The 13007-nt window shown below is 38.4% G+C and overlaps 1 protein-coding gene and 1 long non-coding RNA gene across 6 annotated transcripts in view; one reads left to right on the forward strand and one right to left on the reverse strand.

Moving 5' to 3' along the window:
• The window catches only part of FERMT2 (FERM domain containing kindlin 2), a 75284-nt gene extending 63630 nt beyond the window's left edge, over window positions 1–11654 (forward strand). For all 4 annotated transcript variants that reach the window (XM_081346177.1, XM_081346176.1, XM_081346175.1 and 1 more), the window contains 3 exons: window positions 7723–7847; window positions 8620–8761; window positions 10029–11654. In XM_081346177.1, the coding sequence (XP_081202303.1) occupies window positions 7723–7847; window positions 8620–8761; window positions 10029–10202 (441 nt within the window). In that variant the 3' untranslated portion in view covers window positions 10203–11654. The remainder of the gene's footprint in view (window positions 1–7722; window positions 7848–8619; window positions 8762–10028) is intronic.
• The window catches only part of LOC308678978, a 33122-nt gene that overhangs the window by 646 nt on the left and 19469 nt on the right, over window positions 1–13007 (reverse strand). For both annotated transcript variants that reach the window (XR_014028687.1, XR_014028688.1), the window contains exons 2-3: window positions 5162–5434; window positions 1838–1972 (exon numbers count right to left, since the gene is read on the reverse strand). This is a non-coding gene — a long non-coding RNA (uncharacterized lncRNA). The remainder of the gene's footprint in view (window positions 1–1837; window positions 1973–5161; window positions 5435–13007) is intronic.

Below are 13007 nucleotides of genomic sequence, written 5' to 3' on the forward strand. Positions count from 1 at the left end.
ACAAATTCCAGAACTGAACCATATCTAAGGGGATTTCTCCATTTCAGGACACTTCTGAGAAGACTTTAAAAAAAAAACCAAATTTGTTAGCTCTTCGTTTTGGTAGAAACACAATTCTGGCCTTTCCTTTTGTATCCTTAAAACTTTAATTATGGTTGATTTTTAAAAAGATGCATTTTAATTTCTGAAACTATGTATTGTTTTCATATGGTAAGTCCTTTTAAAAGAGCATGGCCTTAATAAATAGCTAGTAAATATATTAAAAGAATGAAATGAATGCTGTCAAAATGACATCATAGCTCAGAGTTTTGAGCTATGAATTCATGTTACAACCATTATGCAATGATTATCGATTATTTCCTTGCTGTTTTAGAATTTTTATAATCCTATCGGGGTAAGAATCCTTGATGGGCTACTGTAAGTTCAGGCACTATTTACATTGATTTTTCTACTGTGGTATTGAATAGGATCGAGTCAGGTAGAGGGCACCTCGGGACCCTGGTTGCACCCTCGGTCTGGTATTTGTTGGTTTTTAACTACCAGGTTTTCCCGAAAATAAGCCCTAGCCTGAAAATAAGCCCTAGCCTGATTTTGCAGACATTCTAAGAGAATCCTGGTTTGTTCTTGCTACTTTTGTTTAACACTTGTTTGTTGACTCTTGTTTGATATTTTGATTCATTTATTGAAGGAAATATTCTGTTGCTTTTTTGTTTGAACTGTAAATAAATTTGGGTTGGGTTTTTCCAGCCTATTGACTGTAAAAAGGAAAAAGGGGTTGTCCCTGACACACAAACAGGGCCAGTCGTAGGCTGGAACAGAACACCCTGAAGTAAGCGGGTGCAGGGTGCATGGGGCAGCTCCACCCTAAAAAAAAATAAGACATTCCCCGAAAATAAACCCTAATGCATTTTTTTGGTGCCAAAAAAATATAAGACCGGGTCTTATTTTCAGGGAAACACGGTATCATCTAGTCATGGACCCATTGCTCATTGCACCCATATTAGTTATGATGAAACAGGATGGAGCATTAGGCAAAAAAAAAAGGCTTCGGGGAGCAGAGCAGCCAATTTTGTAGCAAGAAGATGCAAGCAATTTCAACTCTTTCCTGACATCTAGTAATCACCTGGAGTTTTACAATCCAAATCTGTTGTTCCTAAAACTGAAATGACTTGCTGTTACTGCTCTATCACTAAGTGATTGTCCCAAGCTGCCACTGCTTCATTTTTCTCCTGAGAGTGACCTGTTATTTGCAAGCCATAGGAAGCGGAGAGGGCCTGCTCCCTTGAATACAGAATACAGATTCTTTAACTGATGAGTAATGTTGGGATGGGAGGATGGGCTTGGAAGTTTGTCTGGAGGCCTGGAGAGTTTTATTTAACACTGTATATTTGAAAAATATTGCTTTGCTAGTATGCTTTGCATTTCCTAGTAACTCTTAGTCATATATTAAATTCAAGCTCATTAATTTGGCTGAATTTTCAATCTTAACAGAAACATAGAATGGGTTAGAAGAGTGTTTCTAAACCTCAGCAACTTTTAAGATGTATGGACTTCAATTCCCAGAATTCCCCAGCCAGCATTCTGGGGAGTTGAAGCCCATATATCTTAAAGTTGCTGAGTCTGAGAAACACTGGGCTACAAGCTATCTTGGAGATAACCTGTTCCAGTCCCTTTGGAGCAGAGGAATTCACAGCATCCCTGACAAGACCCCCATCCAGCCTCTGTTTAAAGGCCCCCAACAAAGGAGAACCCATCATCTCCTTATACAGTCTGTCCATTGTTGAATGCTTCCTACTGTTAGGAAATGCTACCTGATGTTCAACCAAAACCTACTTACTTGTAATTTATTTTTCATCCGGTCTGAAAAAATTCTGAACAATTCTGCTCTGATCCTCACAACAGTCCTCCTTTTTTGGTTCAAGCTGATTCACCAAACAATTCCATATACAGTACAAAACAGTCCTTCAGGGTTCTTTAACATGAAACACAAAATTGTCATTTGTTAGGTGACTTTCCTGCTATATTTGAAACTCCACATATGTTCCAGGTGTGAGAATTATACTTTACACAATTGGTAAATATCAGTGTTTTGGGGGCGGGGGAATCAATGAAAGGTAGTTGAAATGAAAAATCAGCAAATATATTTGACTACAGGGTTTTTTCCCTTTGCTCTTCCAAATACAAATTTGTTGATGAAATTTCAAGGAATCTTTCTTCTCCAGCACTTTCCTACTTGTGGAATAACTCATTGTGAGCAGCTTTGTTTGTATCACGGTTCAGTAGTGGAGTATCCAGTTACTTTATTTTTCACATTTTTGAATGCCCATTTGCCTCAGAGAGGGACATTAAGCACCATTAAATGACAACATCACGTGAGGCCGCACAGTCTCATCCTGAGATTATACAAGTATCTTCAGCTACAAGATTTGTCAATCTTGTAAGAGATTTGGAGAGCAGGCAGGACTTCTGAGGCCTGAAAAGGTTGTGTCAAATGTGAACTTTGATCTTGGATCAATTATTTGAAGAATAAAGTGAATAGTTCTCCTTAGGATTCTTTTTCTCCCAGACTTCTTTATGACCTGATTGCTAACTTGCTGACTGAAGTTATTTTAAGAACAGTTACGTGTTTTATTTATGACATGAAATTCTCATATCAGTATGCAATGCAGTGCTTGCATTTTAAAAAAAGAAATGGAACCATCTGGCCAAAAGTAAAAATGTAATTAAATGTTACACCAATAGATCTAGGCATTAAAACAAAAAACCTAGGGGAATAAGTGGGTTGGGTTTAATTCAGCTGAGTTTGTAATAATCTTCTGAAAAATCACCATGTTGTTTTCTTGAATACAATATTGCCAACAATATTGTCTTGACTACAATACATTTCATTTCTTACGTTAACTGTGTGGTCAAAATGATTTTACTGATTGTTATGGTGTGTTTGTTCCCTTATAAGGATCAATCTGATTCACATACTAAGATATGTGTTCATTACCACGGCAATTACGCAGGCACTTTTTGCGTATGTGCATGTGCGTGGGTATTTAATATGAAGTGTTTATTTACCTTTTTTAAGAAAAACCGGGAGGTTGTGCCAAGGCAGCATTATTCCTGCACAGGCACGTGGCATGGGGGCGGTGTGATGGTATGAAGGAAATTTGCTTTTGTGGAATTTGTAGAATGCAGGGAACATTCAGAAGCAGGAGACAATGTCGCTGCTCCCAGACTATCAGTCCATTGATGTAAAAACAGAGGGACCAATAAAAGATGAGCCCCCTTTTTATGTGCTCTGGCCTATTCTGAGCCAAGAAACCACTCTACTGTGTCTATTGCAATCTGAATACAGGTAATCCTCAACCCATGATCACAACCGAGCCCCAAATTTCTGTTGCTAAGCGAGACATTTGTTAAGTGAGTTTTGCCCTGTTTTATGACCTTTCTTGCCACAGTTGTTAACTGAATCCCTGGGGTTTTTAAGTGAATTACAAGGTCATTAAGCACTCTACTTTCCCCCCCATTGGCTTGGCTTGTCGGAAGCCGGCTGGGAAGGTTACAAATGGTGATCGCATGACTCTGGGACAGCGCAACAATCTTAAATACATGCCTGTTGCTAAGCACCCGAATTTTGATCACATGACTACAGTTATGCTACAACAGTTGTAAGTGTAAAAAACAGTCATAAGTAATTTTTTTCAGTGCTTAAGCGAATGATTATAAGTCAAGGACTACCTGTAATAAATGTAGTGATTCTTACATAAATTTAAACTTTAACATAATTGTTTGCATTCAATTTCACTCTGATGTCCCAATTTCAATCCATTTGGGAGGTTACTGTCCATAAAGAAAGTACGTCTCTTCACAACTTTTGTTATTCACCCTCCCTCTTTTTTGGGCATAATACCACCAATATATTGTACATGGCGCTTTATATAAATGTTAACAGGCTCTGTAGCCCAGTGCTACAAAACGTTCAGCGTCTCTTCCTGCAACAGACCTGCATGGCTACTATCTGGAAATGCTTAGAGGTTGTGCTTTGATTATGATTTTTTTTTTGGTCTGAATTTTGGTTCATCCAGAAACATATGTTATATTAAATCAGGAAATAACCGATAGGAAATACAATTCAAATTTATTTTCTTCTGATTTGAGGGCAGTCCATGCATGCTAGCTTATTTTTGTACTTCAATTTGAACAGTAAAGTTAACCAGGATAAGCACTAAGAGGCTGTCAGTTTTACATGGAGAGAGACTCAGATTGTTTCACATGCTCTAGGGCAGTGGTGGTGAACCTATGGCACGCGTGCCAGGGGCAGCACTCAGAGCCCTCTCTGTGGGCACGCGCGCCACCACTGCCAGCAGCTTGCGCAGGTCCATTAGGCCGCCACCCGGAGCAGCAGCCCTACCCAACACAAAGGAGGCGAAGCAGCCAGCTAGCAAGCTCGAGTAGAGGTGGTAGAGCATGCCCACGTCCAACAAGCCAAAGGCCACCCCAAGCAAGGAAAGCCAGATCCCCATCGGCGCCATGCCCACCCCCCAGGCCCAGCTAGGATTGTGTGCCTCCCCCCCATCTATGCTGGGCCTCCTGCCCACCACCCCACCCGCCAGAGACCCCCTGGATCTCCCCCAACCCTGCCCGGCCCCTACAGGCATCCCCCCCCATGAGCAACATCGAGGTGGCCATGCCCACTCCAGCCACGCCACCCAGTCTGCCGTGACAACTGCAGCCATGCCCACCCAGTGGGCCACACCCCCGTGCCCCTCCCCGAAGGCACCACAATGCTGAGGCGGCTCTGGCACTTTGTGATAAATAAGTGGGTTTTGGGTTGTGGTTTGGGCACTCAGTCTCTAAAAGGTTCGCCATCACTGCTCTAGGGCAGCTTCCCCAATTTTGTGGCATCTACAGTAGATGTTTTAGGCAACATTTCTTACCTTCAAGAACCATCATAATCACGCTGTCTGGAAATTATGAGAAATGTAGTTCAAATTGTCTGGAGCGCCATTTCTCAACCTTGGCCACTTGAAGATTGGGTGGACTTCAATTCCCAGAATTCCCCAGCCAGCCCAGCTAGCTGGGGAATTCTGGGAGTTAGAGTCCACCCATCTTCAAGTAGCCAAGGTTGAGAAACACTGGTCCCGGAGAAAATTGAGTTAGGGAAGCATACCTGGAATTAGCATCTTGCTATGCTTCTTTTTGCTTCCCCCTCCCCCACATGTTTTTCCATTTTCATATTCATTTCTTGCTACTTTTTCTCCCCATGAAAGTTTGGGGATTTTTTTAAAAAAATGGTTTCACTGTTGATAATTTGCACATTTTCCTTCCTTTGCTTTAATGCCATTTTTCTGATTGCTTTTTTTTTTCTCTGCTTTCTTTTCTTTTCTTCGCATTTGTCCTCTGCAGCCAGGCTATATAAGAGACTTGGTAAGTGACAGTAAACCTAAAATAAACAAGCATGAAGACTTTGCTGTTTTATTAATATAACCTTGTAGAGATGCATATCAAGAGACAAAATATGTATTAAGCTCTAAGTATTTTGGAGTAATATTGGGCATAATGTTATAAATAAGACTTAATGGAATTATCTGGTTTCCTTGAACAATTCTACTAATCTTCTCTTCTGGGACAGAAGCGAGCTACGTTTTTTATGTGATGCCCCTTTTGTTTTGTTGCCTTCTTGACTCAACTTCTTTCTGCACCCTGGCATAAATTTCTTCACAAATTACATTATTAACTTTAAGAAATCCTAGTGAAAGATGTGATAATGGGCATAAAATTATTAACCGTAAATAAGTGCTATCTGACAAACAAATTCTGTTCAAGTCAGCGGTAGCATAGTTCTAAGTAATCCCAGGTGAAGAACAGATTTATGGCTATCATATCCTCCTTATGTGAATCATTTACACTAATCTGGTTGGTTGAGAACAGGTAGTCAACTAGACAGAACTTTAGACAGATGGAAAGGGGCCGCTGTATTTTTATATTCTAGCTGAGCAGTTCAATGAAAAGCAGACAGTTTTCGTGCTGCAACTGTTTTAAGTTCAGAAGACCTAAAAGGAGCTAACTTTAATTTGCAGCCATTTCTATTTCTGCAATACATTGCATATATATCTCCCGTGGTTTCTTCTGTGCTTTTACCATTTTTAATCTACATTAAATTTTAAAACCTCAACCTAGGTGATGGACTCAATGAGAAATAAATAAATTATCCATTTATAGACTTTTCTTTTTTAAAAAAAAAAGAGTAAAATCATCACAGAGAGAAAAATTAACACATTTGAGGTTAGGAATCAAACATGTGCAGCCATAGTAGAACATCATGTGGTAAATGGGTGCCCATCTGTATCTCGCTTTATGGTAACCAGAGATGCAGATGGCAGGAGAGAGTTAGAGTAAGAAGAGTTCTAATTAGAGAAGATGAAATCAGCCTTTTCCTACTTGGATCCAAGAAGGCAGGAGGCAGACAATGAACAAATTCCAGATTCCTCAGGACTGAAAGCCCAGTTTTGAGCAAAGCATCCAGACCCAACTTCTGTAATAATTATTGCTGGAAAGGAAGGTTCTTTGCCAGGTCATAATTTTTAGAACATTTTTTGCTATTTTTTGTAGGTGAGTGAAAACTTATTCAGTACATTAATACCCTTTTGAACAAACGAAGAGTAGAGTCAGGATGAAAATGAGATTTTTTCTTCTTTCTGTGCATACCCACTGACCCATTTATCTATCTATCAGAACAAACATGTTCTTCCAATGCGTTTTGCATTTGTCTGGGGGCTGATGTTGACATGGTTGGCTTTTTATGGATCAGGACAGAAAGGATAAAAAGGAATGGACAGGAGGAAGAATCAAAGACTGTTTTGGCACATGCTACATTTTCAATGAACTCATAATCATGAGTTGCCCAATGTCTAATTTTCTTGGTTTGCATGATTAACCACATGCTAGATTACAGTATCTGGCTATTTGTGATTCAGAGTATGATGCAAACACAGTTATAGGGAAAAGGGAAGGGAACAGCATATGAGTACATTTGCCCAAGGTTTCTGTTTGAAACCCGAAACACATATGTGCATGCACACAGTTATTTCTTCTGAATTCAAGTGGGGACAAAATAATTTGTTTTCCTGATATTTTAAATAACATTCAGAGAGCCAAATTCTTGCCACTTTTGTTGTAAAAAGATGTGTTGTTTTCCTTGCTATAGGGAATGCATTATTTATTTTTTAACTACCGTGCCCTTTTTGTAGTTCTAACCCTACAAATACCTGATCTTTGTAGTCTACTCTAGTATCTTTGTACGTTAAGGCCAATTCTTCACTAGAAGGAAGAGAAGCTGAACTTGCCTAATCCTGGATAGTTCTCCATCTATCCCATGAAGCCTCTTCCTCCCATTTCACATGATAGATCGATGTACTTTCTATTCCTCTGAACACCCCGTTTTTAAGAAACATGAGATAAGCCCCAGCTTTAGGAATTGCACATGTAGAAGAAAATGTTCTCCAGTTAGTATTAAAATAACAGTTAACAGAATATAGAAAAGGTGTTTCACAGATTACAGTTAGGTGGGGGAGGGAGACTGATTAGTAATTGAATCACCTCTTCTTCCTCATTTCTTTTGTCTTCCTCTTGGTACTACTTTCCCTTCATTCTGCCTCCCTTCCCATTCTTTATAAATTGTATCTGAACTTCAGATCAGTTGCCTCAAGCGTTTCTGTGTCACCCTTACAGATCACTGCCCGGATCTTAGAGGCCCATCAGAATGTCGCTCAGATGAGCCTCATTGAAGCCAAAATGAGGTTTATTCAAGCTTGGCAGTCCTTACCAGAATTCGGCATTACACACTTTATTGCAAGGTCTGTGGTTACATAAATGTCCAGCCAAAATTCCATGTGTCAATGTCTGTGCTATCATTTTTTGTGTGTGGGGGGAATTGCTAAAGGCTGAGACTCCTTGAGTTATGACGGCTAACCCAAGAATTGAACTGAGTGCATAGGTATTGAATTTTGCACAGCAAATAAAGGGTACCTTCCTACTCGAATTTGAATACAGGGGGAAAACATTACATTTTTATCTTCTTAAAAAAACTAAAAATAATTCATAAATGGCTTATTACAAGAATTACTAAAATAAAAAGCAATATAGTACATGATCTGAATAATCTTATAGAGAGCTAGTTTTCAAATGCAAACATGGCTTTCTGAGATAGCTAGTATATGCAAGATCTAAATTCAAAGGTTTAAAAATTCCCCAAGTGTCTAAGCACACAGGAGCTTACTTCTTATATCTGGGCCTGACAGAAAATACTTTAAAAAAAAAACAAACATCTTGGTTTGACATACTATAAAGCGAGGATTCCTTAATACCTCTGTATGAGGCTGATTGATAAGTCCTGTTAACATTAACGCAGAAGCAAGGTAGAACTAGTTGTATGAAAACTGAATAATAAAAGGCAAGTAGGAAGTTTGCTTAAGGCTTATCCCTGTTACAATCATGCAAGGTCATGTGAACGCACACCCAAGGAAATAATGTCTCAGAAGGTCAATTATTCTTGAATGGCCTTATCGTTTGGGGACCCTGAGTAAAACATTGCTGAAAATGTTCCTTCTAACATGCAAAAAAATGCAGGTTCCAAGGGGGTAAGAAGGAAGAACTTATTGGAATTGCCTACAACCGGCTAATAAGGATGGATGCTGGCACCAGTGATGCCATCAAGACATGGCGGTTCAGCAACATGAAGCAGTGGAATGTGAATTGGGAAATCAAAATGGTAAGCAAGACCATTCCCACCAGGTTTTCTAGGCATGCTGAAATCTGAGTTATTCTCAGTTTCAGTTAACTGAAATTTTTGGTTGAGGTTGTTTTAAGGTATGAGATTGTATTTCTTCTTTCAGGCTTTGGTGGTGTCTTTACTTTTATTTCTTGGGTATTTGGTTTTTGTTTTTTTAATTGTTTTTGATTTTTGTTTTTGGGGGGGGAAAAGCCAAAACAACCTCTTATCTGTTAGTAACCCCTCTTAATTATGAAGCTGACTGTGGGCCTTTGTTTCATGATTAAGAAATGGGAAGAAAAGCATAACATCCCAATCTTTCTCAACTCACAAAAAAGCAGTGTTGTTCTAAGTAGAGGAAGACCTTATATCACACTCTTATGTAACATTTTGGAAATCCAGAACTGGGTAGATGGAAGAATTCATGTGACTCGCTGAAAAGAGAAGTTAGTAGCTGATGATCTGATCATTTAATCAGTTTGTGTCTTGTCGAAGGATGTGGTGTTCCCTTGATAAGGAAGCTGGATAATGAAATATAAAGCTCCTCAAAATCATAAGAAGAGATATAGTCAGGCATTTCTCTGCCTCTCAGCGAAATCGGTCCGATCCTATAATTTACAGTAGCTTGTGGAATGCAGGGGACTAAGTTCAGCTATATAACATAACAGCATTTAGCATTTCAAATGTTGAACATACCATTTAACGTATCTCACTAATGTATTAAAACAGGAGACTCAAAGAAGTGGCTGGACTTAAAAGTCGGTTTCAAAGCAGGGATTTTCTTTTTGACTGCTAGATTTCACTGGCTGCAGTTTCCCCTGCTGTTAAACTTTCTTAACTTTTATTCTTGCTCTGGTCATCAGAAGACAATAAGGTCCCCTTTCAGGTTTTACATCTCAATCTTCTGTGGACATGCCTCTTTTTATACAGCAGCACCCTCACACCCCAATTTGCCAAGGCATTCAAACTGAGCAAGCTTTGTTAGCACCCACTTTCATTCATCGTTCAGGGCCCTGATCTGATTTATATACAATGGACGTGAATTAATATTAACTGTAATTTCATAGTTCAAATGTCTTGGCAGATGTTGATAGTTCCACACACCAACCCTACTCTGCTTCCTCAAGTTAGGCAAGAACAGAATGGAATAACAGCCACAAAATTTGCTTTGAGTTTATATTTATTGTACATTTATTCTTATCTCAATCTGAGCTTAGCGAAAGTATGAAGCTTTATAAAACATTTGCTGGATTTCTTGCACTTCTAGGTGACTGTAGAATTTGCAGATGATGTCCGAGTATCTTTCATCTGCACCGAAGTGGATTGCAAAGTGGTGCATGAGTTTATCGGTGGCTACATTTTCCTGTCAACACGTGCAAAAGATCAGAACGAAAGCTTAGATGAAGAGATGTTCTACAAGCTGACCAGCGGCTGGGTGTGAGTTGGATGAGACTGCCTGTTCTACTGACATAAACTAAATGGTGATATTAATATTTAACTCAAAAGCTGTTCTTGGAAATACGCTGCTTAATCAAATTAAGCTTGAAGTGTATCTTTTCTTTTTTAATATGGAAACTTGCATTAGCAGATAATTTTTTACCTGCGCTAAATAGCGCTTCCGTTAATCTGCTACGCAAAACCAAAACACAGCTCATGCCATACCTAAGTTTGTGCCTCTTTCCCCTCTCTCAGCAAAATGAGGGGCTGATCAGGTTAATTTCTGACAAATGTAAGCTAACCAAATCGTTTTTAAAACAAAATTAAAACTCTAAAGCCATTTAACTATTTAGATACCAGGGCCTAATCTATATGAAGTGTATTTATCATGTTTAATGCATGTTTTATGAGGTTTTATATATATATTGTAAAATTGACATTATGTGTTCTTCCTTCCTATGTTTTAAGGCAGAATTTTTGGAGTGCAATTCAGGAAGGTTTTCTTTCTTCTTTCTTTCTCTTTCTTTCTTTCTTTCTTTCTTTCTTTCTTTCTTTCTTTCTTTCTTTCTTTCTTTCTTTCTTTCTTTCCCCCCTCTCTCTTTTTCTCTCCCTCTTCCTTCCCTTCTTCCCCATACATTTTAGTGGGGTTTGTGCCTGAGCTCTCCTGCGCATCATGGTGCTTGGTGGACTGTGTCCTTTATCCCGTATTTTTTTAACACTACATTAGCCTTTCTCATGTTGCTGTTCCTCAGATGTTCTGTACCAGAAATCCAAGCATTCTGATTTGGGTATTGGGAGTTGATGTCCAAGACATCTGGAAGCACCAACTTGAGTTCTTAAGACATAATTGGGTCTGTTACAGGAGCCTGAAGGTTTTTGTGAAAACTAGCCTGAGTGGCCTTGATAAATACTGGCAAATGTGGTTCTAAAATGGATCTGTTTTTCCCTTTGATAATCATTTCTGTGCTCTTTCTTGTCCTCTGTATTTTTTAACACTATATTGTATTAAAAACACCTTTAGTATTCACCAGCATAGCCACTCTTTACCTAAGATGATATGCAAAAACTTTTCATGATGATATGAAGTAAAGGTCTATGAAGTATAAGATTTTTTTGTTTTGTTTTATGTAACTAATGTAAAAAGAAAAACACAAATTTTATAAATGTGTACAGGTTTTTCTTTTAAAGCTAGCCTCACAAGCCAAAGTAGGAGGAATCGCAATAGTATCAACTATATTGGCCTTACAATATATTTTTAATGTAAGTTAAGTTCCTGATTTTGTTACAGCTGTGCCACAAAGCCCTTAACAACAATTTACTTTGTTGCCTAAGTCTGGGGAAGGGTGTGTGTCTCACTTTAAGATTAACGATACCCCCCAGGGATCCCCCAGTGTTGTCTTCAGTACTCCAAGACATACCGTATGTACAAATGCATTGTATTTTAAATAAAGGTTGGATCTTTTATTTAACACTTAGTCTTTGTTTCAGTTTTTTTGTTGCAGTCAATAAAAATTCACCAACGTATTGTTCATATGAATTCAGCTGGTATATGTGGAATGCTAGAATTGAATGTGGCATTATTAAGATATTAACTCGTGCTTGGCATAGCATTCATACACTAAGGCAGGGAAGGGTAGGAATTAGAGGCTAAGGTTGGAGGGTCACATGTTCTCTGTAGAAAGATCTAGGAGCCTCAGGAATTTCATAAGTAGTGGAGGGTTAGACTGTGAGACACAGACGCACACATTCAGACAGGTGAACTGGGGAGACATTAATGGGGAAGACATTAATCTTGCTCCACTGTGGAATAATTTAACCAGGCAATGATAATCAGGATTACCATTTGTCCATTATGAATATTCAGCAACAGTCTGGATTCAGAAAAGAAATGCTTACCTTGATAAAAATCTGCTGTGAGGAAGCCCATTCTTTAATTTATTTAATATAAAATATATTCTATCACAGGAAAGTCACATAGACCTTGACAAAATGCAAACTTGTTCTCCTTCCCATTCATCCCAAGCCAAATCCAAATAGATTCAAGGGCCTTCTTTTCCTTGGATGTAATTCTGGGAAGGGAAAAACAAGTTCTGAAAACCACAACTTCTTTCCAGCAGATCAGCATTTTAGTAGGTTTTGCATTCCAAAAAAAATCCAGGAATAAATAAGTTACTATACACAGAGAGACACACACTTTCATTCATTCATTTCACAAAAAAATAGTTTCTGCTGCATTTCCTTAATAAAATCATAATCTTTTAGCCATAATAAGATTTGCTTGCTTTAGTCAGTCATAAATGGTCCAAAGTCAATGGTAATTATATTTGGGAGATAAGTTGACCTGTTCTGCAAACCAGACTATAAATGTTTAGGGCTAAACATTGTCTCTGCAGCCTTGATTTGCAAGAGTAATGAAATCAAAGAGCTATTTAATAGAAATCAGTTCTACTAAAGGATTTTTTTCCTGTGTGACATGGTATGTAGTTTACCAAACAAACAAGGTCTGTCTCTTATTAATCTGGAAGTCCTGAGTAAAAGTGTAGTATAACAATAACTGAAAAATTATGTGAAACTTTTATCTTGGGGTTTTTTTTGCATCATACTCCATTATAATCTTGCAAAAGATCTGTTAGGAGAAATGAATTACCAATTTCAGCCTAATTGGTTGTTTTTAAAATTACTAAATGCCAGAATTTATTTATGGGGAGATTGTTGAAAAGAGTAAGGTATATCTCCTCCATACAGAATTGGGTGAATAATGGATCACTGGAAGCTGCTGTCAGTACTTTATTTTATTTTTTTTACTCTT

This window comes from Vipera berus (genome assembly GCF_964194415.1).
Source record: "Vipera berus genome assembly, chromosome: 1".
Classification (NCBI taxonomy): domain Eukaryota; kingdom Metazoa; phylum Chordata; class Lepidosauria; order Squamata; family Viperidae; genus Vipera; species Vipera berus.